Below are 20,819 nucleotides of genomic sequence, written 5' to 3' on the forward strand. Positions count from 1 at the left end.
CTCAAGTTGTCTTGAAAATATAGTGCCAGTGGCGTTAATTGGCAAAAATGCTTGGGTTTTTGGCATGGCCACTGGGAGAAGGCCCCGGATGTCTTCGAGTGGGTCAGCTGGCAGACAACACCAGCGAAGTACCTAGGAGTGCCTTTAGAAAATTACACCGATAGTGACCCATACTGGCGCAGGCAGGCTGTCGAGCTGCGCGAAAAGGCCGAAAAATGGAAAGGCACTGGTCTGTCAATGTTTGCGAGAGCCTCAGTGTGCGATGTGTTTTTTATGAGTAAACTATGGTATGTTCTACAGGTATTGCACTGTTCGCGGATGAACATACAGGCACTCCACCGTGTTTTTGCAGTGTTTATTTGGTATTTGGGAGACGACATGGGAACAAACGAGCCGCACGAACCTGTTTCGGCGCGTGCGCCTCGGAGGCCTTTCGCTCTCACATTTGTTTTTGCGGCAGGTCGTCAACCGTTTTGTGTTTCTGCGGGACGTACAGCCCCTTTCTTGCGCACTGTGTGTCAGATGAAACTAGCTAGGTCACTGCCTGATTTTATTGTTTCGACAGCGTGTTTTTCTTTTGGCGCACCCAGAGGTTTTTTTCGTGAAGTGGTTCGGGCAGTCCAGTTCTTACAAGCCCGCTTCACTCTTGAATACTTGTCCAGTGTGACGCGAAAAACACTTTACCATGACCTTGCAGATATTGTATTACCTGTGTCATTATATAGATCAATCTACCGCGCAGGGCCAGGCCAGGATGTTCTTAAGCGTGTCAAAAGAATAGCGGTACCGCCATGGGTGAAAACATTTTTCTTTAAACTTCACGCTGGCGTGCTACCCGTAAAGACGTGGCAGAAAGAGAAGGGTTTGTACCTTCCAGGGGGCGTTCAGTGTTATCCGTGCAAGAAACCCGAGTCGATCGAACATGCGTTTTTAGAGTGTTGGGATGGGGTATTTTTTCTGGGACGTGCTTCAGCGCACATTAAAAAAAGATTTCCCGCTAGGCGCACACGGAATCCGGTTTTGCCCATCGAAAGTGAGGATGGTGTACCGTACGACCTCGTCATGGTTCTGGCCCTGCACGGCATTTGGAAGTCGCGTATGGCCATACGACATCGTGATGTTGGTGCCAAACGCTCTAAGGAGTATTTTTCTGAGTCCATTCGGTTGATTATTGAAGTATGGAGGGCTCAGCCCGAGCATCCAGAGTGGTTGTCTGTGATGGAAACATTAACAAGCATAAAACAATTTTAGCTGGCTTTCTGCTACCCAAGCGTCGGTCTGCAGTTTTATCAATGTAGTGTTTTGTTGTGGGTGTTTGTATTGTCAAAGTAAGGCAATAAAGAAAAAAAAAACGGTCGTGGCCCAATGGGTAAGACGACTGACACTAACCCTGTCTGGTCTACCAGACGCAGGCTCGAATCCTGCCGGTGCCTGTGTGATTTTTTGCTATTGTAAATGCTATGCGCATGGACGTGGATGGACATTGCGCGGTCCTAAGGTGCTCCACACCTAAAACTCGTTAAGGGCGGGTTCGGCTATTTCGAACTATTGGATATATCGAACTAGTCGTGGCTCATATTACAGTTCGCTATAACCGGGTTTGACTGTAGGATTAAATAAACGGCATAACTTCGCATATTACGCCTTTTGTGTTGATACAGGGCGTTACACTTTTCATGTTACGGGTAGGTGTGTTGCGTGTCCGTGCGTGGGTGCGAGCGCGCGCGCACACACACACACGCACGCGCACACACGCACGCACACGCACAGACATGCACACACACACGCGCACACACCCACGCACGCACACGCACAGACAGACATGCACACGCGCACGCACGTAGGCAGGCACACACGCATGCACACACACACACACACACACACACACACACACACACACACACACACACACACACACACACACACACACACACATACACAAACACAAATTTCACTCCTGTGATTCAGCTTCAACCGAATGCGCTCGATTGAAGAATGCATGCAACCAGCAACAGAGTTTCGGCGAAGTTCGGTCTGTGCTGTGGCGTCACGCAATGCAAGCATGACGTTCTGCATAGCGCCGTGCAGAAGCGCTGCTCACATTTTCGAGTCAAAAGGTATGCACCGTTGTGTAATTTTCAGTATTCGCTTTTTTGGCAACGTGGATTGGTCGCCTGAGTGCATTATGGTGAAGCTGAACCAGGGAATTTCCTTGGAGTACATGCAATAATCACGGCCCATGATTGTTGTCCTCCCCATCGTCAGCATTTTCTGTCACTGCTGACAAGGATGGCGCGGATAATGATGACGCTGACGTTAAATCCTGATGAACACGCGTACGTACGTACGTGCACACTTTTTTTGAAGCCGAGCGTGCATAATGTTCCATATGATACAATCGCGTATCTATGCAGGTTGGTATTTTCTTAACACGTGGCTTTCCTTGTCCTCGTCTTATTGGAGGGTCACAATCAAAGTCAAGCAAAGACACGACAGTGGTGTCCCGCGTTTAACAAGGAAAAAATTGGCTGTCCACCCTGCTAATCCCAAAGTAGCTCTAAATGCGCATTGGGAGGATGGTGGGATGTGGACCAGGAGAGAGTGGCTTCCCTTTGATTTGCATAACAGCAACAGCGCGATCCATATGGACCTGTTACTCGTTTACGCATAAACCCATCACACCCGGGGGGCTCAGATATATAAATGTTAGTGAACTTAAGACATCAACCCAGCGAGCGGCACGAGTTGGGAGCGTTCCCACCATGAAGTGCGAACACAGGCAGTAACGGAAGAGGAGAAGGCTTTCCGTCCTTGTGCGGTTCCCTGTCGGCCTTCGCCTACTTCGCGCAATATTCTGCACCCGATGGATTAGTGAGGAAGTATGTAGGCGGGGCAGTCTTGGATATCCAGGGTGGTAGGATGGGGAACATAGACGCAGCCAGCATAGACATCCGGGTAAACATCCAGGCCGATACGGGACGTAACAATGATTGAGTTGTTTCTCATCAAGCGACTTACCGCCACCGGGCCGCTGCACCAGGTAACCGGAGAGAGGTGCAGCGTTGCTGCCATTGCTACCGGGGCTTGTCATTGCGTGTGAGTTCATGATTCGCGAGCGCGCTGCCCCACTCCGCGAACCACGGCGACGCCCAGAGGGCATGCCATGACTCGACACGGCCCTGAGGGTGCGCTTCGCCGCAATCAGGGGAAGTAGATGGTTCCCACGCCAGTCGGTGCCCTCGCGCCTGGTATTCGCTGTAGCCCTGCTGGTATCCGCTGCTTGTCTTTGTTGCTGCGAGGAAGGGGGTGATTGACGCGTAAAGCAGAGCTCGCTTGTTGCTCCTGGCATTGTGATCATGAAGCCTATCGAAAGGCGTTACATGCTGTATTAACCAATGGCAATGTGTACCGCTCTTTGAATTATCGGTCGAGGTCTCATGGCGGTCGGTTACTTGTGCGCTGGTTTATAGTCATAGGTTATGGTCATTCCTGCTTCTTTTGAAAAATCCCCTCCTGCAGTATTTCCTGTTACGTCGCAGGATTGACAACTAATTTAAGCAACGGACGTTCTGGCAGTTGACGAATGCATCAGCTTGGAAAGGTGATTGAGCTTGTACTAAAAATAAACTCCGTCATATAAAGGAATAAGCACGAAAGTAGGAAAGAGGACGACACGGCCGCCAGATCACGTCAGCCCTGTGTTGTCGTCCCTTTTTACAGTGAAACCTTATTAAACAACTCATCTGGCGATTCGCGGTAGTGCGGTCTCCCAGCCCCCCAGGGGAGGAGGAGGGCAGGCAAGGCGACGGGATCGGATGAATGTGCGCGACAGGGGTAGAGCATGCGACACCTAGTATGTCCCACAACACACTCCGACAAACCAAACCCATCCACATAATGCATCCCCTGAACTCACCGTAATCGTTTTGAGGTTGGTGCAATGAGGACGTGCGAGAGCAGTATCACCAGGCACACCGGAATGCTGAAAGGCAGGAAAATTGATCTGCTTTACTCATGACAACTGTTAGCGAAACCAATGCGAGCTGGCTTCAATTTACGAATGCATGTGAGCGATGACTGAGTACCGCCAATAGAATCTAGAATATGCACAGTCAGAGACAAATGAAGTGAGAACACGAAAATATGAACCAAACCACACAAATAGCGCGATTTATTTCCATGCCAGTCAGAATGACGAGTGGCTTAGTTGCGAAGACAAAGTTGGGAAATGAGGCTTTCCAAATATACCAATAGCGCGCCATTATTAGACTCAACGAACAGTATTTTTCAATTTTGGGTGTTCCGGTTCATATTTTCGTGTTCGCATTTTATTTGTCCATGACTGTACGCACTTCTATACAGTCGACGTCGGATGGCCATTAAGAAGCGTTTCTGGAGCACTTTCCTTGTTCTTTAGAAATGTGCGCCTTTCACACAACTGAAGTGTAAAATAGCCACGGAGACAGAAACAAAAGGTTCAATGCATGGCCATTAGACGGTCTAAATAAGCTAAAATGCGAAATCCTCGGTGACTTCGGTAGTATTTTCCGCGAGATAGATGAGAATGGGGTTTTCTCGCTGCCAGTGCCATAACTAACAAGTGCGGTATGCGGTACAAACTTAACTCAACTACGACCTCTGGCTCCCCTCTACCAGCTGGGAGTAAACGGGGAGATAGAAAAGACAGCACTGCCAAAATTGTACTTATCGCCAGATTATAACGGAACTCCGTCAATGGCTGGCCGCCGAAGATACTTTTCTTAACCTCCGTTTTGCTTTTGTTGATACTTTCTTTATCGATAATATCGAATACTCGTTTAAATGCGTAGCATTTCGATATGCACTCAATGAGTAAACCCGTCAAGCTGTCGCTGCATAAGAAAATGCTAAAAATAAAACTCCCCAGGGCTTTCACGCTTTCATATAATCGCTTATATAGCCCCCGAGGATGTGGTGGTGGTGTTGGTGATGATGTTTATTAACGGATGGATCTAGCCTTGCGTGATATGCTGGCAATTGCTCCCCCGATCAACACCTTCTTGCCGCTATGCGCGGGAAATCGTAAGGAGTCACTTGATCAGCACCTTTTTGCCGCTATGAGCGGGACATCACCAGAAGTCACTGAGGCGTGTGTCCCTTACAAACCCGAGCACCAGGCGCAAAATGTCTCTCCTGGTGGTCCAATGGCCTATAGGAAAAAATACATCATCCAAAGAGGCATGCGGAGCGCCTCCCCTTCGAAGTTCTTTAAACAAAGCTAACCTCTTTTCTCATCAATGCGTTTGTGTATACTAGTGAAACTGCTTCTATTCAGGCTCGATGAACAGCGCCTCATCAAGATAGATGAGCCCATACGGAGGTACTCAATAAAAGGTCCTAGGGCCTTCATATCTTTATATAGGACCGCTTGTGTTGCCCCTAAAGAGTGTTCTCAGCAATGCAATAAAGCTAAGTAGTAAAGCCAATTCCAAAGAGGCTTAATGTATAACGCTCCATGGCATATAGGTTTCATGAAGGTGTTTTTTAAAAGACGCTAAGGTCATCCTAATTTGACGTTGGACGTCCTATATTCACTATAAAATGGTCTTCTTAGCAATACGTGTGCGTAAAGCTGTGAAGCCGACTGTAAAGGAGCTCGGTATGTGCTTTTTATACATGGGGATTTATGAAGGCATTTAATTAATGAAAGACCCCAGAGTCTTCTTACTTCGACACCAGAATGCTTGTTTGCCCCTAATGTATTCCCAGCAATGTATTTGTGTATTGTAGTGAAGCAGACTTTTGGGTCCCGGTGTGTAAAGCAGAATGTCTTTCGCATTTATCCGATAGTTCCCATTTGGAAGTTTCCACATTTTTTTTATTTCTGGTACTGAAAGTAAGTACAAAAATGCCGCCAATGCTACTTTTGTGACATTACATCAACACGGAAAGAATGCTCCAACTCTGAATAACGTGGGCTGGACGAGTGCCCGTCTCCTCGTGCGCTCCGTACAACAGCCAAGGCTCGTGTACCAGGCACAGTTCCAGCACATGACGCAAGCGGACTGGGACCGGCTGCAGGCAATTAACAGGGCCGCCATGCGCACCATTACTGGCCTCCATCGTCTAACACCAATTCCACACCTCCAAGGAGAGGCCTAGCTTATTGATTGATTGATTGAAGGGTTTAACGCGCCGACGCAACGCAGGCGATGAGGCGCGCCGTAGTGGAGGGCTCCGGATTAATTTTGACCACCTGGGGATCTTTATCGTGCGCCGAAATCTCGTATACACGGGCGTTTTTGCTTTTCGCCTCCATCAGAAAAGCGGTGGCCGCGGCCGGGAATCGAACCCGCGACCTCGTGCTCAGCAGCGCAATGCAGATGACCTCATTGATCAGCGTCGCATGCCTGCTGAAACGTGGACTGGTTCCAGCGGCAGCAGCTCTCACCGCGTAGATGGGTCAGCCACTGGATACAATTACAGCCTTTTCAACCGCGAGGCCGCCCTGGCTGTACCATCAGGTTACGGACAATAAGCCTCTGACCAGGCTGCACGTCCGTACCTCGGGCCTTCAACAGCCTCCAGATGCACTCCTTCATGTCCCTGACTGGGCGCCTGAGGCGCAACCACTGGTTGTCCAGGCTTTTGTGGACGCCGGGGCATACGACTGCTTCACCACCAAGGCCTTGACGTGTCCTTCTTAACCTGCCCTAAACCAAAGCTGCACGTACGAGACACTCCGTGCACTCCCAAGTCTGCTAGCAGAACTTATTGCAATTCGGGATAGTCTGCAACGCTTCCCTCGACATTGACTAGTTGGGACAAGCTGGAACTTTATACTGACTCAACGGCAGCGATTTGGGATTTCCGTCGCGTTGCGCTTTGTACAAGCCTGGCAGCACGCATTCAAGAGATAATGGACACTTATCCATGCCCTGTTCGCGTTTTGTGGACCCGCCGGGACATGCTTCTTACCCACACAGCCGAGGATCACGCCTGCCACAGAGACCTCCCACGGTCACTACCACTTCTTCCAGTATCAACCATAGAAGAACTGCTGGTGGAAAAGAAAAACCTCTGTCGCGCCACGCGTACTTTACTTCCCCCACGTGGAATTGACCTCCCCAGTGGGTTTGCCCGTTTGGAGGAGGTCGCGCTGCGGAGGCTTTGGGTTGGGGTGGCGTTGTCCCCAGCAGTTACCTACGGTTGTCTTGCCCGTTATCACGCGCCGTTCGCGGACACTTGCCCCTTCTGTGTGCTTCCTGCGTCACAAGCAGACGTTGAACATTTGCTGTGGACTTGCCCTGGTCTTAGAGACGCCCGAACGCAACACCTCCGAAGCACAGGGCTCCATCCTGGCAGACCCCCAGATCTCAAGCGCTGGATATGGGGGCCCCAGCACCGGTCTCTTCTTGGATTTTTGCGCGTTACGGGTGCAGTGTTGTACATATGAAAACTTTTTCTTAACCCGTAGGGCAATCTCTCGCAAAAAAACATAACGCATAAAAAAAGAAAAAGACTTTTGGGCGAGTTTTTAAGTTATCTCATGTGCGCATGTGTGTAAATTGGCTCAGGTATTTAGAATCAACCTAATCCAAGGACTGGACGTCTTTATTTGACGTCAAAAACATCTCAAAGGTTGAAAAAAGTAGAAAAAAGTGTTGCAGGGGCCTTTTAATAGACTGACGTGAAAGATGTACGATGTTTTTTTTTTTCACTAAGTATATCCTTATATCTCCTCTTGATCCACGCAGTCAAGACATTACGGAGTTGATAAACCTTATATACTGAGCTCTTTAAATTATATGCTGCATCTAATAGTGCACGGACAATTCCAATTTGATCGCTTATGTTCCATGCGAAGTAAAAATATTTGTTGCAGCACCTTCAGCCCAACCTTTCTGGCATCAGATAAAAACGTATGGTAGCAGAATATTTTTCAGCTTCTTGTGCTGGAGTGAATAGGAAGTTTCTGGCATAAAAGTAGTTTCTTAGTTTAGACATGTACTTGGAAAGGTTCCTTTTCCTGTACTTGTAAACAGTTGTATTTATATACCACCCATTCTTGATAATTTATTTCGTCCAGATGTTTTCAGGCAGCTTCTATTTCATTGTTATTTCCCATTTTTCCGCTGTTGTTCCTCGCTCAGGACAGGAAGAATCATAAAAAAAAAAACAGATAAAATCGCGCATTTTTTCTGCCTTCCTCTTCCCTCTTCATCCGCACACTCAAACGCAAGAGTTAAATAAAGGTTTCTGAAACGCACTTTTCCGAACCGACTCACACCGAGGTGTCGTTTGTCGTTGAATACTGCTCGGCGCTCGTCACCAGTAGAACAGAAATTGTTGAGTGCAGACATTTTCGAAACACAGGACGGGCATTCGTAGTATTTAAAATAGTCCTGAAATTAAGTCTCAGTGGGGTCGTCCAAAGATAATTCACCAACAGCCTTACGCCTTTTGTACGCTTCGAAGAGCACCAGACTAAGCAGAAACGACGAATCATGGTCAGCATAAAAAAAAAAGCACCCGAACATTAAAAGCGTCAAAAGACATGTCACCCTACTATGCGGATTAAGGGCCCAGCGAGGCAAACTGTCACACGAAGAGGACGAAAAACGCATGTGTACCTGTTCCACAGCGTGTGGGCGCACAGCGCGACTGAAGGGCACGCGGAAAAATGTTCAATCATTTTTAACCCCTGAAATTTTTAAATTTTTAGACATCTTTAGCCCCGCTGCAGTGAGCCCCGCAGCGGTGGCGATAAACATTTTTCCACTTTCCTTCTGGTCTGGAAGAACTAGCAAAGCGAGAATTATTGCCAGCACACAACAAAACTCTGCGATGTGCTCGGTGCAACAGTTACCTTTTTGGGGCTCTGATTCGCTTTTGTAGCTCTTTTCTTGAGAGCAGCATTCTAATGCTTCCATTGCTGAACTGGAAGGATCGAAGCCGGAGAATAGAGGCGATATTGCTTGAGTAACGTCACATCAGCACACAATGAATGCAGGAATTTGTAAACTGCTGGAAAAAGAAACGTCTTTCCAGCGAGTTTCTGTTACCTGATTTGTGATCACAAATATTTGGTTCGGCTATTTCCTGACCGCGTAATCTACGGTTTGTACGTTATGCATAATGTTCTAAAAGCATTTTCAGACGATTAAAAAAGTTGAGAAAAGGTGTAGCAGGGGTCTTGCAATAGATGCACCGTAGTACAACATTAAATTCGCACCAATGGTCCGTTTTCACACTAAATAACTTCCCTTGATACTCTGCCTTCATGACACATGTACAACGCCACCTCATGTCCATCACAGCCTCGTGACATATTGGGAAAGCTTTCTAGCCTTGCCGCCGCATGTGCCGCTGAACTGTTTGAAATAGTCAGCCTTGTTTGCATTGACAACAGCTGAAACCAATTGTGCGTACCTCTGGTGCATCAAGGAGTATTACTGCCATTTTCAGGCATTAAGCAGCGTCAACGTGGCATTTAAAGCTACCGTACATGACCGGTAGATACGAAAATATACACATTTGATTGTCAGTATATTCTAGCAAGATTTCGAGTCCTTTCGAGGCAAAATTGACATTGGAGGCTTTGTTGTACTAATTTCGCCAATTCCAAATGACGCGGCTCCTTTGTGCTTAATATCTCTCAGCGAATTGCTGCTCTGTAGCACCGCTTTTCATGTAGTAGGTTCGTAGTCGTAGTGTTCACGCTCTTCATGGCTTCGAATTGGCGCTGACGTCGAGCATTGTTTCCTCCTGTACACCTGCTCATATTTCTCACCCCCGAGGTCAGCTTTGTGTGGATACAGTTTACTGATTTATGGCCACCAAATCTGTCATTCTTTGACGTTGGTTTTGGGCCGAGGAATTCGGAACATTCAGTTTCCCTCGAAGCGACTGCGAGGACTAGGCAGTGTGATGGTGTCATGGCCGCTGCGGGACACTTTATGGCCCCAAGCGATGCACTTCAGCCAGAACACGACGAGCTTGCAGCGGAGGCTGACCCGCCATGCCTGACCCGCAGTGCCATCGCTAGGGGGATCGCGGGGGCTTCTTACATGCTCGTGTTCATATCATAATCTTAAACAGCTACCACAGATATACTTCATACGGTGGTTTTTTGGTACTAAGTGGTGCTAAATGTGTAATGGCGTAATTTCTCGTCTCATCGGGACACCTTTGCGACGATATATATATATATATATATATATATATATATATATATATATATATATATATATATATATATATATATATATATATATATATATATATATATATATATATATATATATTTATATATATATATATATATATATATATATATATATATATATATATATATATATATATATATATATATATATATATATAGAGAGAGAGAGAGAGAGAGAGAGAGAGAGAGAGAGAGAGAGAAATAAAAAAGCAATAACTGTTATCGGTTCATGCCGAAACGGTTCGACCCTCCGTTGTTGATATTGCACAGTCAATGCAATTGAGGCCTTTTTTCTTTCACGTACCATCAACTTCGTACCCGCTCGCGCACTTTCCCATCCAGACAATTGAACACTATCACGCTCTATGTAACAACAGGGGAAATGAATGAGCTCCAATGTAGCAATGGTCTGTTGCTGCTGGAAGCGCGAGCGTAGTGCAAGCTGAGCAAACAAAATGTCATTCTCGGCAGCTTGCAGGGGATATAAAACGGCTTTTCCCTTGCCTAGCTGCGACTTTATTGGAGCAATCAGGCTGCAGGAGTGCTCCACTGCGCAACAGCGAAAGCCCACACCCGATGTGTGCAAACTTTTTGCGTTTCGCAATTTGTTTAAAAGGTCCGGCACCTGAAAATTGTTAATACTTGACAAGTGTGACCGCAGGAGCTGCTCAGTGGCTAAGCCGTTTGCTGCTGACCCCAAGTGGCCTCGATCTCCCTTCCCCACGACAGTTTTTCTGAAATAGATGGAAATCGAGAACGTCCGTGTATCGAGATTTTGATCCACGTTTAAAGGAGCCATGAAGAGAAAACACAAGTTTGGTTCATTCAAAAGATTGTCTCGTTATAATCATACTGACACCACTTTTAACGTAAACTTCGCTCAAATAAGCTACATAATTAGGAAAAACGGGAATGGTCATGCGACCCACCACAGCTCATTTCCCGCAACAGAACCTATGATGTCACATGAGCTAAGCTCTGCGATTGGCGGAGGCTGGCAGAAGCAGACGAAAATTAGGTAGAGCTTACAAACTAGACGAACGAGCGATTTGCGCTTAAATTTAGGGCACATTCTTTACAAAGCAATAAGAATGATGGGACAAACAGTGGAAGTTATGAAAGCACATGTAAACATAGAAGTACTGATGCGTTCTGCTGTTCGTACTGCGCACAGCATGCTTGGTTTAGCTGCACAGCACTACGGGGCTTGGGGTTGTCTCAGACGACACTGGCCGATTGACGCAAGCAACGGTGTCTTACGTGACCCCATTTGTCGAGCGAGCACTGTTTCAGGGAACGAATATTTTCTCCCAGAACAAAAACAAGCCAGGTTTAAATGCGGGCAAAAACAAACCAAACGCTTGCCACGGTATGGTGGCGCCATCTAGGTTACGGAACGTAAAGAAACGCGGGAACAAACCAACACCGCTATACAGGGTGGAGACAACCTTTGAACGGTCCCGTGCCGCCGCAATTGGGCCAACGGGCTCAACGCGTTATTCTTTTCGTTTCCCACGAGACCTAGCAACGCGAAACAGACAATATGATTCAAACTTCTTCAGTAAACCGCGTTGCGGCGATAATTTTAGCGCGGTTTTGACACAATGACTTGCTTCGGCGGCGAGCGAGCAACCGAAAATGGCGGCGCCAGCGTATACGTGTCTCTACCCTGTACGGCGGATGCGTGAATGAAGGTACTCTAGGCTGCAGAGCGGTCGGTTCCTGTGATGTCATTTGGGACCACGAAAACGCACGATTGAGCGGGAAAATCAAACTTTTAACCTAAATTGTTTAATTTCTCAGTGAATAAAGCACCGTTTGTATCCGGACAAGCGCTGGGGGCACTATAAAACACGAAATCTTTCGAATAAAACCAACTTGCATTTTCTCTTCATGGCTCCTTTAACGAGCAACAATTTACAACCCCCTCAGGAATAAGTGACCCACAAATTATTCCAAGCAAATTCTTAATTCAGCAAAAGCTCTCGACCAACAACCATTTATCGAATATTCATGCAATGTTAGGGCGTTGCGGTTACTTGCGACGTGATGGAACCGTTTAGAAATTACTCAAGTGTCGCTCCCGTATGACGGAAGACCTATTGTTCCGTCACACACAATCATCCCATCGCTTGCCATTTCCTTGTGGCATTTACGTGCCTAGCCGGTTCATTTGTGCCTCTCTACGGCAGCATGATACCCTACTTCCTGGTTGACTGATTCTAGGGTTTAACGCACCGACGCAACGCAGGCGTTGAGGCGCGCCGTAGTGGAAGGCTCCGGATTAATTTTGACCACCTAGGGATCTTTAACGTGCGCCGAAATCTCGTACACAGGGGCGTTTTTTTTTTTTTTTGCTTTTCGCCCCCATCAGAAAATCGGCCGCCGAGGACGGGAATCGAACCCACTTCCCCGTGCTCAGCAGCACAACGCCTTAGCCATGATACCCTACTTCCGCACCCACTCGTGCTTTATAGCGGTGCCCTGCCATCACAAAAGAGTAATTAATACTAGAATTATCTTGATGTCTCGAAACCCCAGGCAACAATGCGATAAGATTTCACAGCACAACGAGGTGACCAGATTAGCTTTTGTCTGTATCGTTAAAACATGCGTTGCGTTTAACGAACAAATTCAGTGCCCTTCCCCTTTCTGAAAAAGGATGACTATCGAAGCTGGATGCAGTCCAATAAGTGCACGAAACACAATACGAGTGTGTGTAACTGGAGACTGAGCCCACTTCCTGGCTAATTTGCTGAATGCAACTTGAAATGACTAGAGTTTCATTCTAGCGGACAAACATGCAGCTGTCCGTTTCCCTTTGTATAGATCCGCATTCGAGCAGTCGGGAATTCCACAATATTCACAACTTCACTGTAAACTACGCAATCACGAGGAGTAAATGAAACTCGCCGTAATGTCAGAGCCATCGTATAGGCTAATTGTCATAAAACATTTCGAGGATACAGCAGATACAGCGGCTTCCTGTAACCATACTCTCTCCGAGAATGGCCATGTATTGACAGCAGCCGGTAATTCTGTAACGTTTACAACTTCATCGGGAAGTAATTACTGCAAGTAAATGAAACGCCGTAATGATAGAGTCGTCGGCTAGAGGCCTATTTTAGCAAGACATTTTCAAGATGCCTACATTACAGTGAGAGGTACGGACCATTTACCAGAAAGTTGGCTTAGCCGCAAGATTCAAAATTCTTCGGAAACTAGCCATAGACAGCATCGGTGAAAAAATCCCTATAAAATAACTGCATTTTCTTATAAGCCGATCAATTATTCATCAGAGCTGCGCATGAATGGTCTGTTTCTAACATGGTCTCCCCAGCTGCAGCAGATCCACACGAATATGTTACAATGACCATTGATTCGCCTTTGTGTACGGGCTTCGTTGTACAAATATTACCGTCAAACGTTCCTAGTCGACTCGTGCGACAGTTCTTGGTTCGTTAGTTCGTTCGTTGGTTGTCCGGTCTTCCTAGCTGCGTCGAGCGCTAGAACTCAGAAAAAAAAAAAAAGAAATCTGTCCGTGCATCTGCTCGTTTCGCTGCAAATGTCGTCGATCTGCGCCACCCCCTCTCCTCTTCCCCCTCCCACCTGTCACACTCTTGCCCTTTCCTCTCGATCCTACCATGATGAATGTAATAGAGGTTCGATCGACTCAGTTTAATTTTCCCGCATTTGCCTAGGGAGCCTACATGCGCCGCGCCTTCGTCGAAGGCGCGGCGCATGTAGGCTCCCTAGCATTTGCCCTGCTCACGCACCATCTGTTGGGGCCTTTTGTTTCTGTTGTGTTTAACCAGCTTGACCGGCATTTTGTAGCGTCAGCTACACTGGCCGAGGTTGAGCAGTTTCGCGTGGTTCCTGGAGAGCCGTGCTGCGCATGCGCGAGGAGCAGTGACGTCACACGGCGCACAGAACATTGCCCTCTGCCCGGCGTCTCTCACACACCCCACGCGCATAGCGTCTTCGCCGACCTCTGCTCCGCACGTGATGGCCCGGTACACTTGATGATCATGCAAGGGGTGGCCGGGTGTGGAACCGATGGCTCGTGCGTCGCAGCAACACCGGCGTGCGCCTGTGAAACCAGCTTAGCTCTGGGGCGATTGGTGGCGCTGCGCCGGAGCCGCTTGATAAATATACATGTCAAATAATGCGTATACCGTGTGTGTGTGTCATTGAAGCAGCAGTAAGCATGATAATCAAGCTAATCCTAGACACCCAGGAAAGCTAAGAATAACCAGCTGAACCTTAGCTCACGCTACGTATATCCTGGCATAGCCGAGCTAAGGCACTGCTAACTTTTTACAGCGAATCTGTTAACCTCGCATTGGTCGGAAAATTTCGTGTCGTAAACAACAATCCCTGGCAGGATCCAGCAGTTCTTGCCCAAGACGCCAAGCGCATGCGACAGGCTAGGCAGGACGAGCATTTGCCGCAAGAGAGGCCCAGCGAAATCTTGCTTTGCAATCAGGCATTCAGCATAGAGTTCAGTATTCGTTAAAAAAAAACTAAAACAAAACAACCATCGAAACCGCAAGATAGATGATAAGGCGCCTGTGAACAATGCCCCCCCCCCCCCCCCTCCCCTTTGTGTTCCTAGTAAAGGCTAGGTTTGCAGCGTCTCACCAAAAGGGTGTTGACGTCATTCGACGGCGAGCGCATGCGTGAGGCTCTGCCGCCAGAGAAACCGAGCGCTTGTGACTAGCCCGTCGAGACGACGACGAACATTGCATACCCTCCCACATCAGCATACGTAGTGGTCTACAAAGCTTCGCTGGACGTCCACTTTCACAGGGCGGGATGGCGGCCATTTTTTAATTTAGTGTTTCCTTTTATCTCACCTCTTTTCGACACCATTTTACTGCTTCTTTTTCATCTGCTACCGTAAAACCCAATACAACTTGTACTCTTAATTAAAAGAATGCTTTCACTCCCGGTTATGTGCTTACACTTTGCCTCAAGTATGCCGGAGGTCTCCTTTGCGCGGAATAATTTGCGCATGTATGTAGTTGCAGAGAACTTCATCTCCCAGAGAAATGAGTGTGGTTTCTCAGTACAGTAGCCCAAGTGTCAATATGGCGATCTCTGTCCTGGAGACCAGTAGTTGTAGGGCGTCCAGGTTAGCGCTGATCATTAGGTTCCCCCATAGCTCGGAAAAAAGAAGAGGAGAGGAAAGAGGTGGGAGAGCTTGGGTGCAAGCACACCCGATGATGATGTGGGTTAGGGTGCACTGTTGAGAACAGAATTTACGTTCTCCAGGTTATTGGGTTGGCTAAAGGTTGCGTAGCCTGGTGAGGTGAGGGAAAGTGTTCGTGTAAATTTGACGAAGTAGTAGTTTCTTCGTGTTTGAGTAGAGTATGATGAGGTGTTTGGAGGGATTGTTTAAGGGCGCGGGAGTGCTTAGGTATGTCTTGGAAAGTGATCAGGGGTGGAAGGTCCTAGTCGTTCTCGGTAGCCTAGGAAGAAAGGGCGCCGGCTTGTTGGTGGGCATAGTCGTTTCCCTCAAGTGAGGAGTGAGCTGGAGTCCTTACGAGGTCAATGTACAGGGTGGGGCGATGCTGGCGGAGCAGTTCGATGGTTGTTGGGCCATGGCAGCAGTTTTAGTATGGTGGAACGGCCTTACCTATATGTCCTTAGTGTTCAAGCACTTTTTCACCTGTTTTTTGGCCAGACGGTTGAATCGGTGACAGATAGGCACACCAAAATTTTCGTGTTTAAGTAGCCCAAGAAAGACTATCTTCTTTTAAAAAATACGCCAAGTAGCGTATGCAGGCGAAGCGGTTTTATATTTGCTTTGGTAGAGAACAGCTCAGGAGTGTTGTTACAAGAAAACGACGAGTATGAGAAAAATGGAATGTGCTGCTGTGGCCGCAACGTCCGAGGAAGAAGCTAGGCAAGCGGGCAGCCAGAGCGGGCTCTAGCATAACCGACATGTACATAATGTAAATGCACCGTTCACCCATCTCATGGTTCACGTCCTTTCTCTCACCCCCCCCCCCCCCCCCTCCTTCCATCATAACAATATCAGACAAGAAAGAAAAACGACGAAAAGCGAAAACGCCCGTGTGTTCGAGATTTCGGCGCACGTTAAAGATCCCCAGGTGGTCAAAATTAATCCGGAGCCCTCCACTATGGCGTGCCTCATCGCCTGTGTAGCGCCGGTGCGTTAAAAAAAATCTTCAGAAAGAAAAACGAATCAAAATATGTTCACCTCCGGTTTCACAGACTTTGGTATACGCCTATATCGTCCCACCTTTGTTAAGTTTTGTTTTCATCACTAATTCACAAATATTCGTTATGAAGAGGACGATGCCAACATTTTTTAGTTCCTTCCTTTCCTTCTTTCCTTCTATTCATCCATCCATCCATCCAACCAACCAACCAACCAACCAACCAACCAACCATAACACATACATAATAAAACTAGAAAAAGAAATTCTAGCTTGAAGAACAACAAGAAACTGCATGGCAAACTGCTAGGGAGTTGAAGGGAGTTGCAAGTGGCTAACGTGAAACGTTCCGGGTAACGCACCACTTTAGCTCAGTACTGGCCATGCTTGCGTGATAGTATGACGCATGTGGTTTGGCTGAGCGTTGCGGATTGGACGCACGATGCCAATTGTGGTGTCGCAAGAATCTTCGAATGCTCCTTTCTCAGATGATGTGTGCATTGTTAGGTTCTGGGCTTTATAAGCGTTTTTTTCTTCAATTTTGAATGTTGTACGCGCCTAAGGTACACCTGGGCTATCAGGTGCGCCGTAGTGGAGGGCAGCGGATTAATTTCACCCTCCTGTGGATCTTTAACGATCTCCGAAATCTCTACACACGGGCGTCTTAGTTTTTCGCCTTCATCAGAAAAAAATTAAAGCCGTTCCTCTCAATGTGAACACTGTCGGAAGTGCAGAGCAGTGATCCGCCATAATGGGCTGTAGCGCCGTTATCCGCTCACTGTAGTACCACCCAATGCCATTCACATTTCCCGCCTCCGCAGTGTTCGCGTGCCCCCTGCTTGAAAGAGCGACAGCGGGAGTTCTGTTCTTCCTGTGCTAGCTTTTTCTCCCGCCCGTGCCGGCGTTGCACTGCCACGTTTTTTTCGCTTACTATCGTAAAAACCAACCCAACGAGCGTTCCGAACTAAATGAACGCGGGTGCTGCCGGTTAATTACAAATATTTTGCCTCAAATGTACGTGCAGTTTTCTTTGCGCTAAACAATGGGGAGATGTATGACAAGCGCCAGCGGTTCAGGAGTTTTCGAGCGGTTATGTAGCACCGCTTCCAAATTTTCCAAATGTTCCAAATTTTGAGTTTTTTTTCGTTCAGGCGTGAAGCCCCTTGGTGGCTAGGGCTGTAGGCGTCTCCTGTCGTCGTAATCGTTTCATGTAGTTACGGTACTAAAACACCGGGGCACTCGTTTTCCAACGCCTTGCGCTAGAACGTTTCCTCTCCATGGGCAAAAACGCGTACTAAACGAACATACCGGGACACTCGTTTTCCAATGCCTCGCACTAGAACGCTTCGTGTTTCAACGACACGAAACTTTTACCGCAAAGCTGTATACCTCTACCCCCAACGGTTTCATCTCCGTGGAGAAAAACGCTAAGGCGCCAAGGATACAATTATACACTGCATGCTTTGCTCCTCCTCAGGTTTCACGTTAGTGGAGATGGCCCGGAATATTTTTATGCTTCTTCTTATGAGTGGACTGTTACGTTTTTTTCTAATATCCAGCCGGTATACCCGATGCACTTCTCTACATCGTTCAATCAGTGAGCAACCCGCCTTGAAGCTTTTGGGTCTGAGACTCTCGATGCCATATGGCGTTTTGAAAATATCTTTAAACGGCCTGTCGGTGTTCACCAGAAAAAAAAAAAACAAAAAAAAAAAACGTGATTTCCAAACAGCGGTTTTCTTGCGCAGTAAACTGAACAAAATTTCGCTGCCTGACGATCATCTCTTTAGCATTAACGAAAGAGTCACAGTAGTGGTAGTCAAGCTAAACAAGCGATACAAGTTAAAGATAATACACGCCTACGCGCCAACAACCAGCTCCGATGATGAAGCCAGAGACAGTCTCTACGAGGACGTCGAATCAGCAATGAATATGAGAACAACACAATCACGATTGTGATGGGAGGCTAACGCAAAAGTAGGTGACAGACAAATGGGAGAAAGGTCAGCGGGAAACTTTGGAACAGGCAGTCGCAACAGTCCAGGAGATACACTGGTGGGATTTACGGAGAGAAACAACCTGAGAATAATGAACACATTCTTCGACAAACGAAAGAATAGGAAATGGACATGGAAAGCTCCCAACGGTAAAACAAAAAAAAAGGAAATTGACTTCATTTTAAGTGACACCAAGGCATGGGGCAGGATGTAGAGGTGGTAAGCAAAATTCGGTGCAGCGATCATAGAATGGTTAGGTGCAAAGTCTGAATCTCAAATGAGTAAGAACGAGACTTGTAAAAAGTAAGGAACCCGACATGGAGTTAGCTATTGGGCAAGTAGCCCGTAGGAAACAAACTGGAAAACAAACCCAGAAAAGGAAGTAACTAATTGCGAAAGGTAAGAACATGAAACTTTCGAGTACGACGGATCAGATTGAATTAGCCGAGCTGTAGAAATTGATTAGCAGAAGAAAAACAACCGACATTTGTGCGGACAACAGAAAGGATCGAAGAAACACTGGAAATTGTAGGAAGCTTAAGAGCAACTAAAAAGAAGCTAGCTTTAGGCAAAAAATGAATGTACGCACTCAGAGACAAGCAGGGTAACATCAAACACAACATGGACGAGATAATAAAAGTGGAGGAACAATTTTACACCAGGCCATATGCTGGCAGCGTTAGACCAAGGGCTGCTACTAAGCGTACAAGCTTAGCTCGCGAAGTCCCACTAAAAACCAAAGATGAAGTTGAAAAGGCTCTCAAGGACATGAAAAGAGAAGAAGCTGCAGGGGACGATGGCATAACCGTAGATCTTTTACAGGATGGAGGAGATATTGTACTGGAAAAGCTCGCTGCACTATTTTCCGAATGCGTAAGGACTCTAAAAGTGCCCATAGTTTTAAAGAACGCCAACGTACTTCTGATTAACAAGAAGGGGGACACCAAAGACCTTAAGACCTACAGACCCATCAGCCTACTCTCAGTTGTGTTCAAGCTGTTTACCAAAGTAATGGTTATTCGAATAAGGAACAGCCTAGATTCTCATTAACCCGGAGAGCAGGCTGGGTTTAGGAGAGGATACTCAACAATGGATGACACATACGTCGTTAAGCAAGTGATAGAAAAGTATGCAGAGTATAGTAAACCAGTTCACATGCCATTTGTAGTCTAAGAAAAAGCGTTTGATTCAGTGAGCACCGCAGCAGTGCTGGAAGCATTGAAAGACCAGAGGATAGAGGAGGCCTACATAAAACTCTTAGATAACATATATAAAGGATGTGCGGGCAGGATAATCTTCCACAAGCAAAGAGACAAATTCCCGATCTGTAAAGAAGTACAACAGCGTGATACCATCTCGCCAAAACTCTTCACAGCTTGTCTGGAGGGGGTATTCTGAAATCTTGAAAACAAGTGACAGCGGATAAACGGAGAATACTTGAGCCATTTGAGGTTTGCAGACGACAGAGTCTTGCTAAGCGAGTCTGCAGAATATCTGCAAAAAATGCTTGAGGAACTAAATTCAGAAAACAAGGCTGTGGGGCTAAAAATAAATATGAATAAATCTAAAGTAATTATGAGTAAACATCCCGAAAGCGCCCTGTTCAGCACATGTAACGAAACGCTAGAACAAGCAGAAGATTATAACTACCTCGGTCAGGTCGTCTGTGCTGATCCCAACCACGAGAAATAATTCATGTGCAGAATAAGTATGGGCTGGGGTGCACTCGGCAACCACTCCCAAATAATGGAAAGCTAAAAAGGAGAATATACAACCAATGCGTCCTTCCGGTAATTACATATGGAGCGTAAACTCGGCGCCTTACTAAAAAACTTGAAAGCCAACTTAGGTCGGCTCAGGAGGCCATGCAAATAAGAATGATAGGAGTAACGTTGGGGGAGAGGAAACGAGCTCCCTGGAACAGGAAACAAACTTGAGTAGAAGACGTAGTTCAAACAGAGGAAAAGATATGGACCTGGGCAGGACACGTGGTTAGGCGAAATGACAACTTGTGGACTACCAGGGTGGCAGAGTGGACACCGAGAGATGGGTCTAAAAGAAGGGGAAGGCCGATTACTCGATGGAGAGAAGAAATGAGGAATGTCGGAGACCAAAAATGGACTCGAGCGGTGCAATACAGGAACGGTTGGAGGTTAATGGGAGTGGCCTTCGTCCTGCAGTGGACCTAGTGGGCTGTTGTTGTTGTTGATGATGATGATTATGATGACGATGACGATGAAGAGGAGGAGGAGGAGGAGGAGGAGGTAGTGAGGTACGCATGTAGCATAAACGCCGTGTTCGCGGGAACGTCAGTGAGATAGAGAAAATTTCTCTGATCGTCTCGGGATAGGAAGTCATGCGAACTCACACACCTGTTGTATGTGTAACGTGTCGCCGTGTGGTCGCTTTCATAAAAGTTGAATACTTGGA

At 47.0% G+C, this 20,819-nt stretch overlaps 1 protein-coding gene across 2 annotated transcripts in view; it reads right to left on the reverse strand.

Annotated features, from left to right (window-relative positions):
* LOC144155632 (uncharacterized) overlaps positions 1–20,819 on the reverse strand; it is a 552,497-nt gene that overhangs the window by 472,126 nt on the left and 59,552 nt on the right. For both annotated transcript variants that reach the window (XM_077687198.1, XM_077687196.1), the window contains exons 2-3: positions 3,917–3,982; positions 3,019–3,292 (exon numbers count right to left, since the gene is read on the reverse strand). In XM_077687198.1, the coding sequence (XP_077543324.1) occupies positions 3,019–3,160 (142 nt within the window). In that variant the 5' untranslated portion in view covers positions 3,161–3,292; positions 3,917–3,982. The remainder of the gene's footprint in view (positions 1–3,018; positions 3,293–3,916; positions 3,983–20,819) is intronic.

Source organism: Haemaphysalis longicornis, unplaced genomic scaffold, assembly GCF_048455015.1.
Source record: "Haemaphysalis longicornis isolate Haplotype H1 unplaced genomic scaffold, Haemaphysalis longicornis Haplotype H1 scaffold_1, whole genome shotgun sequence".
In the NCBI taxonomy this organism is placed as follows: domain Eukaryota; kingdom Metazoa; phylum Arthropoda; class Arachnida; order Ixodida; family Ixodidae; genus Haemaphysalis; species Haemaphysalis longicornis.